At 54.1% G+C, this 19,733-nt stretch overlaps 1 protein-coding gene across 1 annotated transcript; it reads right to left on the bottom strand.

The window, feature by feature from the left end:
- Nucleotides 1-8,508: 8,508 nt before the first annotated feature.
- Nucleotides 8,509-9,387, bottom strand: LOC119562714. Its single transcript, XM_037875904.1, has one exon. It carries the CDS (start codon nt 9,385-9,387, stop codon nt 8,509-8,511), a length of 879 nt encoding a protein of 292 aa, XP_037731832.1.
- Nucleotides 9,388-19,733: the final 10,346 nt, after the last annotated feature.

Genomic DNA, 19,733 nt, shown 5'->3' on the forward strand with positions numbered 1-19,733 from the left:
GAGGTAGCATCTTGAGACCCCCGCTCGCCTCTCTGTGGCTGAGATCGCTGGGCATTTCCCGCCTGCTGGCAGCATTCGACGCCCCTGACGCCTACTCTCCCGCACAACCAGCAGAACAACAGGCGTTGGTGCCGACATCCCCGCGCCCAGTGTCCATGACCGCCGCACTTTCGGCAGGCCTCCTGGGGGTCTGTGATGTGTGTCGTTTCACGAGGCCTTTGTGTTGTACTTGGTGGCCTCCAAACATTGTTTGCTGGCTGCATCTGTTGCTGTTGTGGTGGTGTCCATTGGCCTCCGCGTGGTGCTCCTGTTGCCTGCTGCCGTGGTACTCGGTTAGGTGGCGACCATTGGTCGTTTCCCATGTGTCTCCTGGATTCCTGTCTCTTCGCATCTTGTGCATGCTACCTGCGCTGGCGATGCCGACTTGTTCTTAGAGAATTTGTTTTCCTGCGCGAACGCTTCCCGCTCCTTTTCGAGTTCTTCATACTCGTCTGCTAATATCATCAGCGTTTCCAGGTCCGACACTTTTTTGCCCTAAGGAAGATCCTTAGACTGGGGGTGCAGTTTTCCTTGATGATCCTTAGGGTCTCTTTAGCGGAGTAATTGAGTGGCCTCACCATCGTCTGCATGTCGATCATATAGTCTTTGAACGACTAGCTGAAGCCCTGCTTCCGTTGCCTGACCTGATCCGCCAGCCTGGTGAAGAAGTCTCTCGGTAGAAAGTATGTGTGGAAACTATCTATGAACTCCACCCAGGTTTTTCATTGTTTGTTGTTGGCGATGAACCACTTCAAAGCCCTTCCCTTCAGCAATTCAGGCATCGCTTGGGGAATCATGTCTAACTCCAAGCCGTATGTGTTGGCGGACCATTACACCTGCTCCAGGAACTCGAACGGTTTTTTCGCCAAATTTTTCGCCAAATTTATATTAACGTGACCGCCCAGTAGCTCAGTGAGAAAGCACAGAATTCACGGGTTCGTAGTGGGTTTATTGCGGGTATATTATTACAAGTGTCTTAGTAGCTTGGTTGGCCTTGACTCGTTGCTTGTGACCTTCGGTACTTCCGACGGTCCTGATTGACTCGACGACCTCTCGCCTTGATGACTCGGTGCTCCAGTCCTGTAGCTCCCTGAAGATACTCGCTCCCTGAAGATCCTCGCAGCTCCCTGAAGACGCTCGCTCGCTGTTCGCTTCTCACGCATGACTTGGTGACTGCTGGTAACGACTCGGACTCGCGAGGGGTATCAGCCGTACGTAGGGTGAACAGAAGCTGCGCTCTCCAGGATCGCTCCTTTCGACACACCGCCGCCTGTCCCTTGCTCCGTCCCGGATGGTCCCACTGGGGTTCTGCTCAGCCCGCGCAGACAGTCAAGGCGGAACGCCAGGAAGCTGTCTCACGCTTTACTTCGCTTCCACGCCTAGTGTAAACGAACGTTCCACCCTAGCCTCACCCTTTTGCTTTTTGTCCCTGACGTTTCCGCGTGGCTTTTGGTACTCGGGGTTCGGGCACGCCGCTCCGGGACCTCGCAAGTCGAATCCGTAGGGCTCTCCTGGATAATTCCACTCGAGACCGTACCGATCGACCGCTCTCCTTTCTGGCTTGTTATATTTGGGGCTCAGGCACGCCGCTCCGGGACCTCGCAAGTCGAATCTGTAGGGCTCTCCTGGACAATTCCACTCGAGACCGTACCGATCGACCGCTCTCCCTTCTGGCTTGTTATACTCTCTCCAGGCGTAATGCCAGGACTTTGTGGATAGGGTTAATCGACCGCCTTGACCTAGCCGTGTGATGCCCTCTGGATCTCAGCTACCTGCGTCTCAATTCGGAGATTCCTGGTATCCCAATCCCGAACGTCTCGACGTAGCAATCTTGCTCCTCGTAGGCTCCCACGGCGCTGCTTCTCTGGCGACTCGACTTGCTGTTGCTCCCTTGTAGATTATCTGGTTGTTTGATTGTTCACTTTGGTATCTGAGTGATCTTGACGGTTTGACTCCTTGTGATCGACTGATCCAGCTACCAGCGCTCTGCGGCCTTATATAGGGCCTCCGGGAACCGTTATTTCCCTTTTGCGCACGGCCCGCTGGATCTCTCCACTCCAGGTCCAAAGTCCATGCCTCCTGGTTGACCCACTTGCCCTTCACGTACCGCTTTCAATCGCTGCTCCGCCCACTGCTGCCGTCCCGCTGATTCCCGTGATGCTTGTGGCACGCCTGTGTGCCGCTCCACTGCCGAGATGTGGGACTTCTTCTCCCGGTCCAAAGTTCACGGGAGAGGCCAAAGTCCGGTGGAGTCCCGTTATCCACTTTTGCACACGGCACTCTTGCCTTGCCCGCGAAGTCTCCATTCTCTCTCGATCTCCATCCTTGGTCTCCAAACTCTCTCGCTCTCCACCCTTGGTCTCCAAACTCTCTCGCTCTCCAACCAAATCTTCAAACTCTCCTCGCCACTCCGTTACTACGCGAATTCGCCGCGTATCTGGTAAGCGGCCGGCCATCTGCTGCTGCTTGTATCTGTGGGGAGTTATTTAACTCCTCACATTCCCCCCTTACTTCGGGAAACATTTTAAGCTTGTTCCTACTCTCCGGCGTTTCCTTGCTTATCCTAGCCTTCGAGTCCTTGTGATTCCCGCGGCGCTCCCTCGTGGCTCCCTCGACGCTCCCACGACGCTCTTAACTCCGTTGAGTTTCTACAGCGCTGGTCGTCCTCCTCGTAGCAACTTGAATCTCCCGCGCCGATATTTTCCATAACCCTCCTGGGACATCGATACTCGTGGGCTATCGATCCCCAGCTCGCTGCTCATTGCTGCGTTCTACTCCTTTCGTGCGTGATCGATGTTTATTCGCATATCGATACCGATGGTGAGGCGTTGCCACCTGCTCGTTGCGATATTTCCACCTTTGGCCGATATTACCATTTTCGTTTACCCATCGATCGCACTTTCATCTAGTGCCAATCGATCGCCTATCGAGGCGTCCCCTTCCCTGGCTCATGGTGATTTTGCAACTTTCTAGGTAAGTTTTCGCATTTCATCACTCCTTTCTATTTCATCCTTACTCTCTCCATACGACCTCTCTCGCCTCTCGCCTCTCGTTTCTCTCTCGCGCCCTTCAATCGTCCTCAGCCGGCTGAGCCTGGCTCCATGCTGGCAACACTTGAGGGCGGGTGCGGATAGGACTTCGCATTTGCTTCGCTGCAGGTGAGTATTTTGGTATCGTTTGGCTGCTTCCTGTATTAACCCAACGTGAATTTCAGGATGCTGGAGCTGCCATGTATGCCCCTTACTCCTGGCCCCTGTTTCAGTCGCGTTTCCCGTTCTATGCCGGTTTCCAAACTCCGTTTTGTTCATTTTATTCAAATGTTATTTCGGCCGCTCCTCGAACACTCTCGTGCCCGCCAGACCCAACCGGACGCGGAACGCGCGCCCCTCTCTCCATACGCGCACGCTGCGCCTGCCGCCCAGGATGCGAGCCTTCTTTACCACCGGTGTCTCCGCGATCCCTTCGGGCCACTCATGCTCCGCGATCTCTTGCCATCGCTGGCCCTCCGGCGCCGACACCGTCCGCGACAATTTCGGTCGTGCCACCACCTCGGACACTTCGGGCGCCGAGTGCTGCCGCTTGAGCGGAGGACGGCCGTTTTCGACGGGCTCAGGCCACACCCAGGGTCCTCGCTCCAGAAGCTCCGCGGTTACTGTCGCGCTCCCGGTAGGCATTGGCGTCGATGGCCCTGTCCTTGGCGTTGTTGGTCCGGTGCTCGGCGTCGGTGGCGCCCACTGCTCCGGTCTGCCACGGGTCCTGGGATCCAGCGGGCTCACCCGGGGACCACTTTCTTCTCAGATTCGGGGCTCCTCCGTCGCTGCCGTCTCCTCTACGGGTCCCTCCGGCCAGGTCCAGACAACCGTCTGCTGTCGCCACCTTACTCCGTCGGCCACGAACGTCCGGGTGCTGTGGCTCACGTGGGCCGCCGGTATGTCCGTCCGGATGTGTTGCTGCTGCGGTGGTGGCTGCTGCTGCGGTAATGGCTGCTGCTGCGGTGATGGCTGCTGCTGCGGTGGTGGCTGCTGCTGCGGTGGTGGCTGCTCGCGTTCGAGCTGCTGCCGCTGTGGTGGCTGATGCTGCGGTGGTGGCTGCTCGAACCTCGGCGTGGGCGGTCGTGCTGGCGTCCACTGTGGTGACCCCTCGTACCGCGGTGTGGGCGGGATTTCGGGCAGCCACCCGCTATTTCCTTCGGCCTCTCCTTCTTACTACCCAGATCTACGGTACAGATCTCTGCTCTGTGCCGTCTACCCCCTTCCTTCGGCAGACTTTTGATGCGTGTTTTTTCTTTCCTCCGATCAGTCCCAATCGAGACCTTAGACGCTCTGGTTCGCTCCCTTCGTGTTCTTAACGTTCTCCTGATGTCCTTTATGTGTTTCATTGCGCCTTTGTAGTTGCCCTGTAGTATCCTTGGAGTCGGCTTGTAGTATCCCTTTTGAATCCTTGGAGGTATCCTTGGAATTTGTTCGTAGTATCCTTTGGGAATCCTTGCAGGTATCCTTGGACTCTTTCCGTAGTATCCTTTGGGAATCCTTGGACGTATCCTTTGACTCCTTTAGTAGTATCCTTTGGGCATTCTTGGAGGTATCCTTGGACTCCTTTCGTAGTATCATTTGGGCATCCTTGGAGGTATCCTTGGAATCCTTTCATAGTATCCTTTGGGCATCCTTGGAGGTATCCTTGGAATCCTTTCGTAGTATCCTTTGGGCATCCTTGGAGGTATCCTTGGAATCCTTTCGTAGTATCCTTTGGGCATCCTTGGAGGTATCCTTGGACTCCTTTCGTAGTATCCTTTGGGCATCCTTGAAGGTATCCTTGAAGGTATCCTTGGACTCTTTCGTAGTATCCTTTGGGCATCCTTGGAGGTATCCTTAGACTCCTTTCGTAGTATCCTTTGGGCATCCTTGGAGGTATCCTTGGAATCCTTTCGTAGTATCCTTTGGGCATCCTTGGAGGTATCCTTGGACTCCTTTCGTAGTATCCTTTGGGCATCCTTGGAGGTATCCTTGGACTCTTTCGTAGTATCCTTTGGGCATCCTTGGAGGTATCCTTAGACTCCTTTCGTAGCATCCTTTTGGCATCCTTGGAGGTATCCTTGGACTGCTTTCGTAGTATCCTTTGGGCATCCTTGGAGGTATCCTTGGACTCTTTCGTAGTATTCTTTGGGCATCCTTGGAGCTATCCTTAGACTCCTTTCGTAGTATCCTTTGGGCATCCTTGGAGGTATCCTTGGACTCTTTCGTAGTATCCTTTGGGCATCCTTGGAGGTATCCTTAGACTCCTTTCGTAGCATCCTTTGGGCATCCTTGGAGGTATCCTTGGACTCCTTTCGTAGTATCCTTGGGCATCCTTGGAGGTATCCTTGGACTCCTTTCGTAGTATCCTTTGGGCATCCTTGGAGGTATCCTTGGACTTTCAATGTTGTTTAGCGTCTGTTGTGTCTGCTTGCTGTAGCCGCTTGCTTGTGTTTTCCGTTTGTTGCTGTTCTTCTTTGCTCTTTCTTTGTGTTTATGTGTCGTATTTTGCAGATTACTGGTGACGCAAAACCTATGACTTGGTAAGGTCCGTCGTATCTTGGGGCCAATTTTGCTGCGAGCCCCTCGGCCGCTTTTGATAAGTGGTGTTCCTTGGCCCACACGACGTCACGCACCTTTGGCGTCCATTGCCTCCTCCTTAGGTAATAATGCCTAGCCTGGTCCTGGGATGCTTTCTCCAGGTTCCGCCTTACAATCTCGAAGATTTCCCTGAGTTTGTTTGCTTTCTCTTCCGGTGTCTCTGTCGGTCGTCCGGTCCCTACGGTTTCTCTGTCGTATAGGGCGCTCGGTAGTCTTGGTTCTCTGCCTTGGGTAATAAACGACGGTGTGTAACCTGTGGATTCTGAAACGCTCGTGTTTACTGCCAGCATGATTTCTGGCCATTTTTCGTCCCAGTCTCTTTGGTTCTGCCCTGCGAACTGCGCTATAATTGTTTTCACCGTCCTATTGGCTCTCTCCGTCGGGTTCTCCTGTGGGGTGTATGGAGCTGTGAACTGTTGCTTGGCTCCCATTTCGGCCAGGAAACTCTTAAAAATTTTGCTTGCAAACTGTACTGCGTTGTCCGGTATAACTATTTTCGGGACCCCATACCTCGCCATTATGCGTTCTCTAAAAGCCTTTTTTAGGGATTCGGGCGTCGCGCTTCGCAGCGGCACCAACTCAGTCCACTTGGAGAACCGGTCTATCAATACCAGCAGCATTTAATTGCCGTGCTTCGAACGCGGCAGGGGTCCGACGAAGTCCGCACATACCGTAGCCCATGGTTTCTCTGGCACCTGCGTCAGCATTTTCCCAGCCATTTGCATCTGATTCGGCTTGAATCTCATGCATGTCTCGCATCCTCGCACGTGGGCTCGGGCGTCTCTGTGCATTCATGCCAGTAGTACCGGGCTGCCAGACGTGCTATTGTCTTTCGGCTTCCTACATGGCCAGCCGACGGTGTCTCACGCTTTACTTCGCTTCCACGCCTAGTGTAAACGAACGTTCCACCCTAGCCTCACCCTTTTGCTTTTTGTCCCTGACGTTTCCGCGTGGCTTTTGGTACTCGGGGTTCGGGCACGCCGCTCCGGGACCTCGCAAGTCGAATCCGTAGGGCTCTCCTGGATAATTCCACTCGAGACCGTACCGATCGACCGCTCTCCTTTCTGGCTTGTTATATTTGGGGCTCAGGCACGCCGCTCCGGGACCTCGCAAGTCGAATCTGTAGGGCTCTCCTGGACAATTCCACTCGAGACCGTACCGATCGACCGCTCTCCCTTCTGGCTTGTTATACTCTCTCCAGGCGTAATGCCAGGACTTTGTGGATAGGGTTAATCGACCGCCTTGACCTAGCCGTGTGATGCCCTCTGGATCTCAGCTACCTGCGTCTCAATTCGGAGATTCCTGGTATCCCAATCCCGAACGTCTCGACGTAGCAATCTTGCTCCTCGTAGGCTCCCACGGCGCTGCTTCTCTGGCGACTCGACTTGCTGTTGCTCCCTTGTAGATTATCTGGTTGTTTGATTGTTCACTTTGGTATCTGAGTGATCTTGACGGTTTGACTCCTTGTGATCGACTGATCCAGCTACCAGCGCTCTGCGGCCTTATATAGGGCCTCCGGGAACCGTTATTTCCCTTTTGCGCACGGCCCGCTGGATCTCTCCACTCCAGGTCCAAAGTCCATGCCTCCTGGTTGACCCACTTGCCCTTCACGTACCGCTTTCAATCGCTGCTCCGCCCACTGCTGCCGTCCCGCTGATTCCCGTGATGCTTGTGGCACGCCTGTGTGCCGCTCCACTGCCGAGATGTGGGACTTCTTCTCCCGGTCCAAAGTTCACGGGAGAGTCCAAAGTCCGGTGGAGTCCCGTTATCCACTTTTGCACACGGCACTCTTGCCTTGCCCGCGAAGTCTCCATTCTCTCTCGATCTCCATCCTTGGTCTCCAAACTCTCTCGCTCTCCACCCTTGGTCTCCAAACTCTCTCGCTCTCCAACCAAATCTTCAAACTCTCCTCGCCACTCCGTTACTACGCGAATTCGCCGCGTATCTGGTAAGCGGCCGGCCATCTGCTGCTGCTTGTATCTGTGGGGAGTTATTTAACTCCTCACATTCCCCCCTTACTTCGGGAAACATTTTAAGCTTGTTCCTACTCTCCGGCGTTTCCTTGCTTATCCTAGCCTTCGAGTCCTTGTGATTCCCGCGGCGCTCCCTCGTGGCTCCCTCGACGCTCCCACGACGCTCTTAACTCCGTTGAGTTTCTACAGCGCTGGTCGTCCTCCTCGTAGCAACTTGAATCTCCCGCGCCGATATTTTCCATAACCCTCCTGGGACATCGATACTCGTGGGCTATCGATCCCCAGCTCGCTGCTCATTGCTGCGTTCTACTCCTTTTATTGGTTCCTACGCCTGGTCACACCATTCGTGCGTGATCGATGTTTATTCGCATATCGATACCGATGGTGAGGCGTTGCCACCTGCTCGTTGCGATATTTCCACCTTTGGCCGATATTACCATTTTCGTTTACCCATCGATCGCACTTTCATCTAGTGCCAATCGATCGCCTATCGAGGCGTCCCCTTCCCTGGCTCATGGTGATTTTGCAACTTTCTAGGTAAGTTTTCGCATTTCATCACTCCTTTCTATTTCATCCTTTCTCTCTCCATACGACCTCTCTCGCCTCTCGCCTCTCGTTTCTCTCTCTCGCCCTTCAATCGTCCTCAGCCGGCTGAGCCTGGCTCCATGCTGGCAACACTTGAGGGCGGGTGCGGATAGGACTTCGCATTTGCTTCGCTGCAGGTGAGTATTTTGGTATCGTTTGGCTGCTTCCTGTATTAACCCAACGTGAATTTCAGGATGCTGGAGCTGCCATGTATGCCCCTTACTCCTGGCCCCTGTTTCAGTCGCGTTTCCCGTTCTATGCCGGTTTCCAAACTCCGTTTTGTTCATTTTATTCAAATGTTATTTCGGCCGCTCCTCGAACACTCTCGTGCCCGCCAGACCCAACCGGACGCGGAACGCGCGCCCCTCTCTCCATACGCGCACGCTGCGCCTGCCGCCCAGGATGCGAGCCTTCTTTACCACCGGTGTCTCCGCGATCCCTTCGGGCCACTCATGCTCCGCGATCTCTTGCCATCGCTGGCCCTCCGGCGCCGACACCGTCCGCGACAATTTCGGCCGTGCCACCACCTCGGACACTTCGGGCGCCGAGTGCTGCCGCTTGAGCGGAGGACGGCCGTTTTCGACGGGCTCAGGCCACACCCAGGGTCCTCGCTCCAGAGGCTCCGCGGTAACTGTCGCGCTCCCGGTAGGCATTGGCGTCGATGGCCCTGTCCTTGGCGTTGTTGGTCCGGTGCTCGGCGTCGGTGGCGCCCACTGCTCCGGTCTGCCACGGGTCCTGGGATCCAGCGGGCTCACCCGGGGACCACTTTCTTCCCAGATTCGGGGCTCCTCCGTCGCTGCCGTCTCCTCTACGGGTCCCTCCGGCCAGGTCCAGACAACCGTCTGCTGTCGCCACAGCTGCTGCTCCTCCTCCTCGGCCGCCCGCAGTTGGGCCTGCCACTCCGGCGACTCCTCCATCTCCTTCATAAGCCGCTCCTCGCTCCGCCTTCGCGCCTCGCACTTCCGTCGAAATTCCAGCGTAGCCGCTGCCACAGATTCGGCATGGCATCGTCGCTGCTCCACCCGCGGGTCTTCTACCAGCTCGACATCGCTGTCGGAGCTGATGACCGGCTCAGGGACGCCCCGCCCGTTGATCCGGTGCGAGGTTCGGGTAGGCCGAGCTGTCGACCATCTTTGCCCCGGGCTGGATCCTCCGGACGGCTGGTGGGCAGCCATCATTTTGCGCGCTTCGCTCCTTGTTATGCGTGTGCTCATGATGCTCGTCGATTTTGATTGTTCATCTGAAGCCTGGGCTCCCTTCGACGACACCTCGGTTCCGAGCCTTCCTCTTTGCTCAATCCCGCTATTTCCTTCGGCCTCTCCTTCTTACTACCCAGATCTACGGTACAGATCTCTGCTCTGTGCCGTCTACCCCCTTCCTTCGGCAGACTTTTGATGCGTGTTTTTTCTTTCCTCCGATCAGTCCCAATCGAGACCTTAGACGCTCTGGTTCGCTCCCTTCGTGTTCTTAATGTTCTCCTGATGTCCTTTATGTGTTTCATTGCGCCTTTGTAGTTGCCCTGTATTATCCTTGGAGTCGGCTTGTAGTATCCCTTTTGAATCCTTGGAGGTATCCTTGGAATTTGTTCGTAGTATCCTTTGGGAATCCTTGCAGGTATCCTTGGACTCTTTCCGTAGTATCCTTTGGGAATCCTTGGACGTATCCTTTGACTCCTTTAGTAGTATCCTTTGGGCATTCTTGGAGGTATCCTTGGACTCCTTTCGTAGTATCATTTGGGCATCCTTGGAGGTATCCTTGGAATCCTTTCATAGTATCCTTTGGGCATCCTTGGAGGTATCCTTGGACTCCTTTCGTAGTATCCTTTGGGCATCCTTGGAGGTATCCTTGGACTCTTTCGTAGTATCCTTTGGGCATCCTTGGAGGTATCCTTAGACTCCTTTCGTAGTATCCTTTGGTCATCCTTGGAGGTATCCTTGGAATCCTTTCGTAGTATCCTTTGGGCATCCTTTTAGGTATCCTTGGACTCCTTTCGTAGTATCCTTTGGGCATCCTTGGAGGTATCCTTGGACTCCTTTCGTAGTATCCTTTGGGCATCCTTGGAGGTATCCTTAGACTCCTTTCGTAGCATCCTTTTGGCATCCTTGGAGGTATCCTTGGACTGCTTTCGTAGTATCCTTTGGGCATCCTTGGAGGTATCCTTGGACTCCTTTCGTAGTATCCTTTGGGCATCCTTGGAGGTATCCTTGGACTCCTTTCGTAGTATCCTTTGGGCATCCTTGGAGGAATCCTTGGACTTTCAATGTTGTTTAGCGTCTGTTGTGTCTGCTTGCTGTAGCCGCTTGCTTGTGTTTTCCGTTTGTTGCTGTTCTTCTTTGCTCTTTCTTTGTGTTTATGTGTCGTATTTTGCAGATTACTGGTGACGCAAAACCTATGACTTGGTAAGGTCCGTCGTATCTTGGGGCCAATTTTGCTGCGAGCCCCTCGGCCGCTTTTGATAAGTGGTGTTCCTTGGCCCACACGACGTCACGCACCTTTGGCGTCCATTGCCTCCTCCTTAGGTAATAATGCCTAGCCTGGTCCTGGGATGCTTTCTCCAGGTTCCGCCTTACAATCTCGAAGATTTCCCTGAGTTTGTTTGCTTTCTCTTCCGGTGTCTCTGTCGGTCGTCCGGTCCCTACGGTTTCTCTGTCGTATAGGGCGCTCGGTAGTCTTGGTTCTCTGCCTTGGGTAATAAACGACGGTGTGTAACCTGTGGATTCTGAAACGCTCGTGTTTACTGCCAGCATGATTTCTGGCCATTTTTCGTCCCAGTCTCTTTGGTTCTGCCCTGCGAACTGCGCTATAATTGTTTTCACCGTCCTATTGGCTCTCTCCGTCGGGTTCTCCTGTGGGGTGTATGGAGCTGTGAACTGTTGCTTGGCTCCCATTTCGGCCAGGAAACTCTTGAAAATTTTGCTTGCAAACTGTACTGCGTTGTCCGGTATAACTATTTTCGGGACCCCATACCTCGCCATAATGCGTTCTCTAAAAGCCTTTTTTAGGGATTCGGGCGTCGCGCTTCGCAGCGGCACCAACTCAGTCCACTTGGAGAACCGGTCTATCAATACCAGCAGCATTTAATTGCCGTGCTTCGAACGCGGCAGGGGTCCGACGAAATCCGCACATACCGTAGCCCATGGTTCCTCTGGCACCTGCGTCAGCATTTTCCCAGCCATTTGCATCTGATTCGGCTTGAATCTCATGCATGTCTCGCATCCTCGCACGTGGGCTCGGGCGTCTCTGTGCATTCATGCTAGTAGTACCGGGCTGCCAGACGTGCTATTGTCTTTCGGCTTCCTACATGGCCAGCCGCCGGTGAGTCGTGGGTCTCTTTCACCACCGTTTCCCGTAGAGCTTTCGGAACGCACATCTTCCATGTTGCGACATCCTCGCTGCCCGCTCTATGAGGTATATTTCTGTACAGGGTGTTACCCTCCATCACGTAGTCCGGATACTTTTGCGGCTGGGTCCTTATCTTTTCACGCATTTCCAGAATCCAGCTGCATGCTGCAGAAGCTTCCGCCGCCGACGTCTCCTTGATCCCTCGAAGCGTTTCCGGCAGTGGCTGCCTTGACAAAGCGTCTGCCACCACGTTGAGTTGTCCTTTCCTGTACGCTATTTCGATGTCGTACTGCTGCAACTCCAGGGCCCATCTGGCGATCCTCCCTGAAGGGCTTTCTATGCTGTTGAGCCACTTCAGTGCCATGTGGTCGGTTACTACTTTAAAGTGGTAACCTTCCAGATACGGCTTGAGCTTTCGGATTGCCCAGACGATCGCCAAGCACTCCTTCTCGGTCGTTGCGTAATTCTTCTCAGCGCCGTTGAGCGTTCGGCTTGAGTAAGAGATTGCCTTTTCGCCTCGTTCAGTTTCCTGGGTCAAGATTGTCCCGATGTCGTAGTCGCTCGCGTCAGTTTGCAAGATGAATGGTTTGTCGAAATCCGGGCATGCCAGTACGGGGTCTGCGACGAGTCTTGCCTTCACCTCTTCGAACGCCGTCTGATGTTCCTGTGTCCACACCCACTTATTGCCCTTGCGTAGCAGATCGTTGAGAGGTTTGACTATTTTTGCGAAGTCAGGTAAAAACCGGCGGTACCATGATGCTACGCCCAGGTACTGTCGGAGCTCTCTTACTGTCGATGGTGGTTCTAGTTCGGCGATGGCTGCTACCTTTTCCGGATCCGTGCCTATTCCTTCGCTAGTCACTCGATGACCGAGATATAACAGCTCTTTCTTGAAAAATTGGCACTTCTCCGGGTTTAACCTCAGATTTGCCTCCTTTAGTCGTCGGAACACTTCCTTTAGGTTGGCCTTGTGTTCTTCCAGCGAGCGCCCGATTACTATGATGTCATCCTGGTAAGCAAATGCGTGCGGCGACATTTCGGGGCCGATCACCCGGTCCAGCACCCGTTGAAAAGTCGCAGACGCCGAGTGAAGTCCGAATGGCATTACTCTCCCTGGCACTGTAAACGCCGTATACTGCCTGCTGTCTGCTTTCAGTGGGATTTGCCAGTACCCATCCTTTAGGTACAAGATGCTGATGTACCGTGCTTCCCTCAGTTGGTCGAGAATATAATTTATTCGGGGCATCGGGTAGGCATCCTTTATAGATTTTGCGTTTATTTGCGTAAAGTCGACGCACAGTCTCCATTTGGCCGTCTTTTTTTTTAACCATCATGATGAGAGAACTGCATGGGCTTGTTGAGTGTTCTATGTATCCCATTTGGAGAAGCTCGTCCACCTTCGCATTGATCTCCCCTTGAACTTTCGGATTCTTGGGATAGTATCGCTGCTTTATTGGTTTGTCGCCTTTCATCGTGATCTGATGCTCTGCCATGTTTGACGCTCCCTTCATGCTGCTGAAACTCGATAGCTCTGCCTCCAGGAATTTCGTCGTGTCGTCATCTTCGCTTGCCCGTTGTACGACTGCCACCGACAACTTCTCCTCGAGCCATCCCTTGTTACGATTCCTGGCCGGTATTATCACTTCGTGTCCAGCGCACTTAATTTCGGTACCGACTTGTGTTAGAAAGTTCCATCCCAACACCAATGAATCCACTACCCCTGGTAGTATCAGCAGGCTCATGCTCAGTCGCTTGTTCCCGAACGCGATTTCCACCTCCAGCTGCTCATCGATTCCGCCACATCTTCCGTCTGCCAACCTAACTTGCCGTCATATCCTCGTAATATTTCCGAAGGCAGCCAGGTCGTCCGCCAGCTCTTTGCTTATAAAGCTTGCTGTTGCCCCGGTGTCGATTGTGGCCTTGTATGTGCCCCCACCAATCGTCACCGCTGCGGACAACTGCTGCTCCTCCTCGATCAGCTTTCCCGTTAGTTTGGAGAGGTAGCATCTTGAGACCCCCGCTCGCCTCTCTGTGGCTGAGATCGCTGGGCATTTCCCGCCTGCTGGCAGCATTCGACGCCCCTGACGCCTACTCTCCCGCACAACCAGCAGAACAACAGGCGTTGGTGCCGACATCCCCGCGCCCAGTGTCCATGACCGCCGCACTTTCGGCAGGCCTCCTGGGGGTCTGTGATGTGTGTCGTTTCACGAGGCCTTTGTGTTGTACTTGGTGGCCTCCAAACATTGTTTGCTGGCTGCATCTGTTGCTGTTGTGGTGGTGTCCATTGGCCTCCGCGTGGTGCTCCTGTTGCCTGCTGCCGTGGTACTCGGTTAGGTGGCGACCATTGGTCGTTTCCCATGTGTCTCCTGGATTCCTGTCTCTTCGCATCTTGTGCATGCTACCTGCGCTGGCGATGCCGACTTGTTCTTAGAGAATTTGTTTTCCTGCGCGAACGCTTCCCGCTCCTTTTCGAGTTCTTCATACTCGTCTGCTAATATCATCAGCGTTTCCAGGTCCGACACTTTTTTGCCCTAAGGAAGATTCTTAGACTGGGGGTGCAGTTTTCCTTGATGATCCTTAGGGTCTCTTTAGCGGAGTAATTGAGTGGCCTCACCATCGTCTGCATGTCGATCATATAGTCTTTGAACGACTAGCTGAAGCCCTGCTTCCGTTGCCTGACCTGATCCGCCAGCCTGGTGAAGAAGTCTCTCGGTAGAAAGTATGTGTGGAAACTATCTATGAACTCCACCCAGGTTTTTCATTGTTTGTTGTTGGCGATGAACCACTTCAAAGCCCTTCCCTTCAGCAATTCAGGCATCGCTTGGGGAATCATGTCTAACTCCAAGCCGTATGTGTTGGCGGACCATTACACCTGCTCCAGGAACTCGAACGGTTTTTTCGCCAAATTTTTCGCCAAATTTATATTAACGTGACCGCCCAGTAGCTCAGTGAGAAAGCACAGAATTCACGGGTTCGTAGTGGGTTTATTGCGGGTATATTATTACAAGTGTCTTAGTAGCTTGGTTGGCCTTGACTCGTTGCTTGTGACCTTCGGTACTTCCGACGGTCCTGATTGACTCGACGACCTCTCGCCTTGATGACTCGGTGCTCCAGTCCTGTAGCTCCCTGAAGATACTCGCTCCCTGAAGATCCTCGCAGCTCCCTGAAGATCCTCGCAGCTCCCTGAAGACGCTCGCTCGCTGTTCGCTTCTCACGCATGACTTGGTGACTGCTGGTAACGACTCGGACTCGCGAGGGGTATCAGCCGTACGTAGGGTGAACAGAAGCTGCGCTCTCCAGGATCGCTCCTTTCGACACACCGCCGCCTGTCCCTTGCTCCGTCCCGGATGGTCCCACTGGGGTTCTGCTCAGCCCGCGCAGACAGTCAAGGCGGAACGCCAGGAAGCTGTCTCACGCTTTACTTCGCTTCCACGCCTAGTGTAAACGAACGTTCCACCCTAGCCTCACCCTTTTGCTTTTTGTCCCTGACGTTTCCGCGTGGCTTTTGGTACTCGGGGTTCGGGCACGCCGCTCCGGGACCTCGCAAGTCGAATCCGTAGGGCTCTCCTGGATAATTCCACTCGAGACCGTACCGATCGACCGCTCTCCTTTCTGGCTTGTTATATTTGGGGCTCAGGCACGCCGCTCCGGGACCTCGCAAGTCGAATCTGTAGGGCTCTCCTGGACAATTCCACTCGAGACCGTACCGATCGACCGCTCTCCCTTCTGGCTTGTTATACTCTCTCCAGGCGTAATGCCAGGACTTTGTGGATAGGGTTAATCGACCGCCTTGACCTAGCCGTGTGATGCCCTCTGGATCTCAGCTACCTGCGTCTCAATTCGGAGATTCCTGGTATCCCAATCCCGAACGTCTCGACGTAGCAATCTTGCTCCTCGTAGGCTCCCACGGCGCTGCTTCTCTGGCGACTCGACTTGCTGTTGCTCCCTTGTAGATTATCTGGTTGTTTGATTGTTCACTTTGGTATCTGAGTGATCTTGACGGTTTGACTCCTTGTGATCGACTGATCCAGCTACCAGCGCTCTGCGGCCTTATATAGGGCCTCCGGGAACCGTTATTTCCCTTTTGCGCACGGCCCGCTGGATCTCTCCACTCCAGGTCCAAAGTCCATGCCTCCTGGTTGACCCACTTGCCCTTCACGTACCGCTTTCAATCGCTGCTCCGCCCACTGCTGCCGTCCCGCTGATTCCCGTGATGCTTGTGGCACGCCTGTGTGCCGCTCCACTGCCGAGATGTGGGACTTCTTCTCCCAGTCCAAAGTTCACGGGAGAGTCCAAAGTCCGGTGGAGTCCCGTTATCCACTTTTGCACACGGCACTCTTGCCTTGCCCGCGAAGTCTCCATTCTCTCTCGATCTCCATCCTTGGTCTCCAAACTCTCTCGCTCTCCACCCTTGGTCTCCAAACTCTCTCGCTCTCCAACCAAATCTTCAAACTCTCCTCGCCACTCCGTTACTACGCGAATTCGCCGCGTATCTGGTAAGCGGCCGGCCATCTGCTGCTGCTTGTATCTGTGGGGAGTTATTTAACTCCTCACATTCCCCCCTTACTTCGGGAAACATTTTAAGCTTGTTCCTACTCTCCGGCGTTTCCTTGCTTATCCTAGCCTTCGAGTCCTTGTGATTCCCGCGGCGCTCCCTCGTGGCTCCCTCGACGCTCCCACGACGCTCTTAACTCCGTTGAGTTTCTACAGCGCTGGTCGTCCTCCTCGTAGCAACTTGAATCTCCCGCGCCGATATTTTCCATAACCCTCCTGGGACATCGATACTCGTGGGCTATCGATCCCCAGCTCGCTGCTCATTGCTGCGTTCTACTCCATTCGTGCGTGATCGATGTTTATTCGCATATCGATACCGATGGTGAGGCGTTGCCACCTGCTCGTTGCGATATTTCCACCTTTGGCCGATATTACCATTTTCGTTTACCCATCGATCGCACTTTCATCTAGTGCCAATCGATCGCCTATCGAGGCGTCCCCTTCCCTGGCTCATGGTGATTTTGCAACTTTCTAGGTAAGTTTTCGCATTTCATCACTCCTTTCTATTTCATCCTTTCTCTCTCCATACGACCTCTCTCGCCTCTCGCCTCTCGTTTCTCTCTCGCGCCCTTCAATCGTCCTCAGCCGGCTGAGCCTGGCTCCATGCTGGCAACACTTGAGGGCGGGTGCGGATAGGACTTCGCATTTGCTTCGCTGCAGGTGAGTATTTTGGTATCGTTTGGCTGCTTCCTGTATTAACCCAACGTGAATTTCAGGATGCTGGAGCTGCCATGTATGCCCCTTACTCCTGGCCCCTGTTTCAGTCGCGTTTCCCGTTCTATGCCGGTTTCCAAACTCCGTTTTGTTCATTTTATTCAAATGTTATTTCGGCCGCTCCTCGAACACTCTCGTGCCCGCCAGACCCAACCGGACGCGGAACGCGCGCCCCTCTCTCCATACGCGCACGCTGCGCCTGCCGCCCAGGATGCGAGCCTTCTTTACCACCGGTGTCTCCGCGATCCCTTCGGGCCACTCATGCTCCGCGATCTCTTGCCATCGCTGGCCCTCCGGCGCCGACACCGTCCGCGACAATTTCGGCCGTGCCACCACCTCGGACACTTCGGGCGCCGAGTGCTGCCGCTTGAGCGGAGGACGGCCGTTTTCGACGGGCTCAGGCCACACCCAGGGTCCTCGCTCCAGAAGCTCCGCGGTTACTGTCGCGCTCCCGGTAGGCATTGGCGTCGATGGCCCTGTCCTTGGCGTTGTTGGTCCGGTGCTCGGCGTCGGTGGCGCCCACTGCTCCGGTCTGCCACGGGTCCTGGGATCCAGCGGGCTCACCCGGGGACCACTTTCTTCTCAGATTCGGGGCTCCTCCGTCGCTGCCGTCTCCTCTACGGGTCCCTCCGGCCAGGTCCAGACAACCGTCTGCTGTCGCCACCTTACTCCGTCGGCCACGAACGTCCGGGTGCTGTGGCTCACGTGGGCCGCCGGTATGTCCGTCCGGATGTGTTGCTGCTGCGGTGGTGGCTGCTGCTGCGGTAATGGCTGCTGCTGCGGTGATGGCTGCTGCTGCGGTGGTGGCTGCTGCTGCGGTGGTGGCTGCTGCTGCGGTGGTGGCTGCTCGCGTTCGAGCTGCTGCCGCTGTGGTGGCTGATGCTGCGGTGGTGGCTGCTCGAACCTCGGCGTGGGCGGTCGTGCTGGCGTCCACTGTGGTGACCCCTCGTACCGCGGTGTGGGCGGGATTTCGGGCAGCCACCCGCTATTTCCTTCGGCCTCTCCTTCTTACTACCCAGATCTACGGTACAGATCTCTGCTCTGTGCCGTCTACCCCCTTCCTTCGGCAGACTTTTGATGCGTGTTTTTTCTTTCCTCCGATCAGTCCCAATCGAGACCTTAGACGCTCTGGTTCGCTCCCTTCGTGTTCTTAACGTTCTCCTGATGTCCTTTATGTGTTTCATTGCGCCTTTGTAGTTGCCCTGTAGTATCCTTGGAGTCGGCTTGTAGTATCCCTTTTGAATCCTTGGAGGTATCCTTGGAATTTGTTCGTAGTATCCTTTGGGAATCCTTGCAGGTATCCTTGGACTCTTTCCGTAGTATCCTTTGGGAATCCTTGGACGTATCCTTTGACTCCTTTAGTAGTATCCTTTGGGCATTCTTGGAGGTATCCTTGGACTCCTTTCGTAGTATCATTTGGGCATCCTTGGAGGTATCCTTGGAATCCTTTCATAGTATCCTTTGGGCATCCTTGGAGGTATCCTTGGAATCCTTTCGTAGTATCCTTTGGGCATCCTTGGAGGTATCCTTGGAATCCTTTCGTAGTATCCTTTGGGCATCCTTGGAGGTATCCTTGGACTCCTTTCGTAGTATCCTTTGGGCATCCTTGAAGGTATCCTTGAAGGTATCCTTGGACTCTTTCGTAGTATCCTTTGGGCATCCTTGGAGGTATCCTTAGACTCCTTTCGTAGTATCCTTTGGGCATCCTTGGAGGTATCCTTGGAATCCTTTCGTAGTATCCTTTGGGCATCCTTGGAGGTATCCTTGGACTCCTTTCGTAGTATCCTTTGGGCATCCTTGGAGGTATCCTTGGACTCTTTCGTAGTATCCTTTGGGCATCCTTGGAGGTATCCTTAGACTCCTTTCGTAGCATCCTTTTGGCATCCTTGGAGGTATCCTTGGACTGCTTTCGTAGTATCCATTGGGCATCCTTGGAGGTATCCTTGGACTCTTTCGTAGTATTCTTTGGGCATCCTTGGAGCTATCCTTAGACTCCTTTCGTAGTATCTTTTGGGCATCCTTGGAGGTATCCTTGGACTCTTTCGTAGTATCCTTTGGGCATCCTTGGAGGTATCCTTAGACTCCTTTCGTAGCATCCTTTGGGCATCCTTGGAGGTATCCTTGGACTCCTTTCGTAGTATCCTTTGGGCATCCTTGGAGGTATCCTTGGACTCCTTTCGTAGTATCCTTTGGGCATCCTTGGAGGTATCCTTGGACTTTCAATGTTGTTTAGCGTCTGTTGTGTCTGCTTGCTGTAGCCGCTTGCTTGTGTTTTCCGTTTGTTGCTGTTCTTCTTTGCTCTTTCTTTGTGTTTATGTGTCGTATTTTGCAGATTACTGGTGACGCAAAACCTATGACTTGGTAAGGTCCGTCGTATCTTGGGGCCAATTTTGCTGCGAACCCCTCGGCCGCTTTTGATAAGTGGTGTTCCTTGGCCCACACGACGTCACGCACCTTTGGCGTCCATTGCCTCCTCCTTAGGTAATAATGCCTAGCCTGGTCCTGGGATGCTTTCTCCAGGTTCCGCCTTACAATCTCGAAGATTTCCCTGAGTTTGTTTGCTTTCTCTTCCGGTGTCTCTGTCGGTCGTCCGGTCCCTACGGTTTCTCTGTCGTATAGGGCGCTCGGTAGTCTTGGTTCTCTGCCTTGGGTAATAAACGACGGTGTGTAACCTGTGGATTCTGAAACGCTCGTGTTTACTGCCAGCATGATTTCTGGCCATTTTTCGTCCCAGTCTCTTTGGTTCTGCCCTGCGAACTGCGCTATAATTGTTTTCACCGTCCTATTGGCTCTCTCCGTCGGGTTCTCCTGTGGGGTGTATGGAGCTGTGAACTGTTGCTTGGCTCCCATTTCGGCCAGGAAACTCTTGAAAATTTTGCTTGCAAACTGTACTGCGTTGTCCGGTATAACTATT

This window comes from Drosophila subpulchrella, unplaced genomic scaffold (genome assembly GCF_014743375.2).
Source record: "Drosophila subpulchrella strain 33 F10 #4 breed RU33 unplaced genomic scaffold, RU_Dsub_v1.1 Primary Assembly Seq86, whole genome shotgun sequence".
Classification (NCBI taxonomy): Eukaryota; Metazoa; Arthropoda; class Insecta; order Diptera; family Drosophilidae; genus Drosophila; species Drosophila subpulchrella.

What these genes read in the sequence shown, in the direction of transcription:
- LOC119562714 (XM_037875904.1), bottom strand. Translation starts at nt 9,387, where the DNA reads ATGATGGCTGCCCACCAGCCGTCCGGAGGATCCAGCCCGGGGCAAAGA.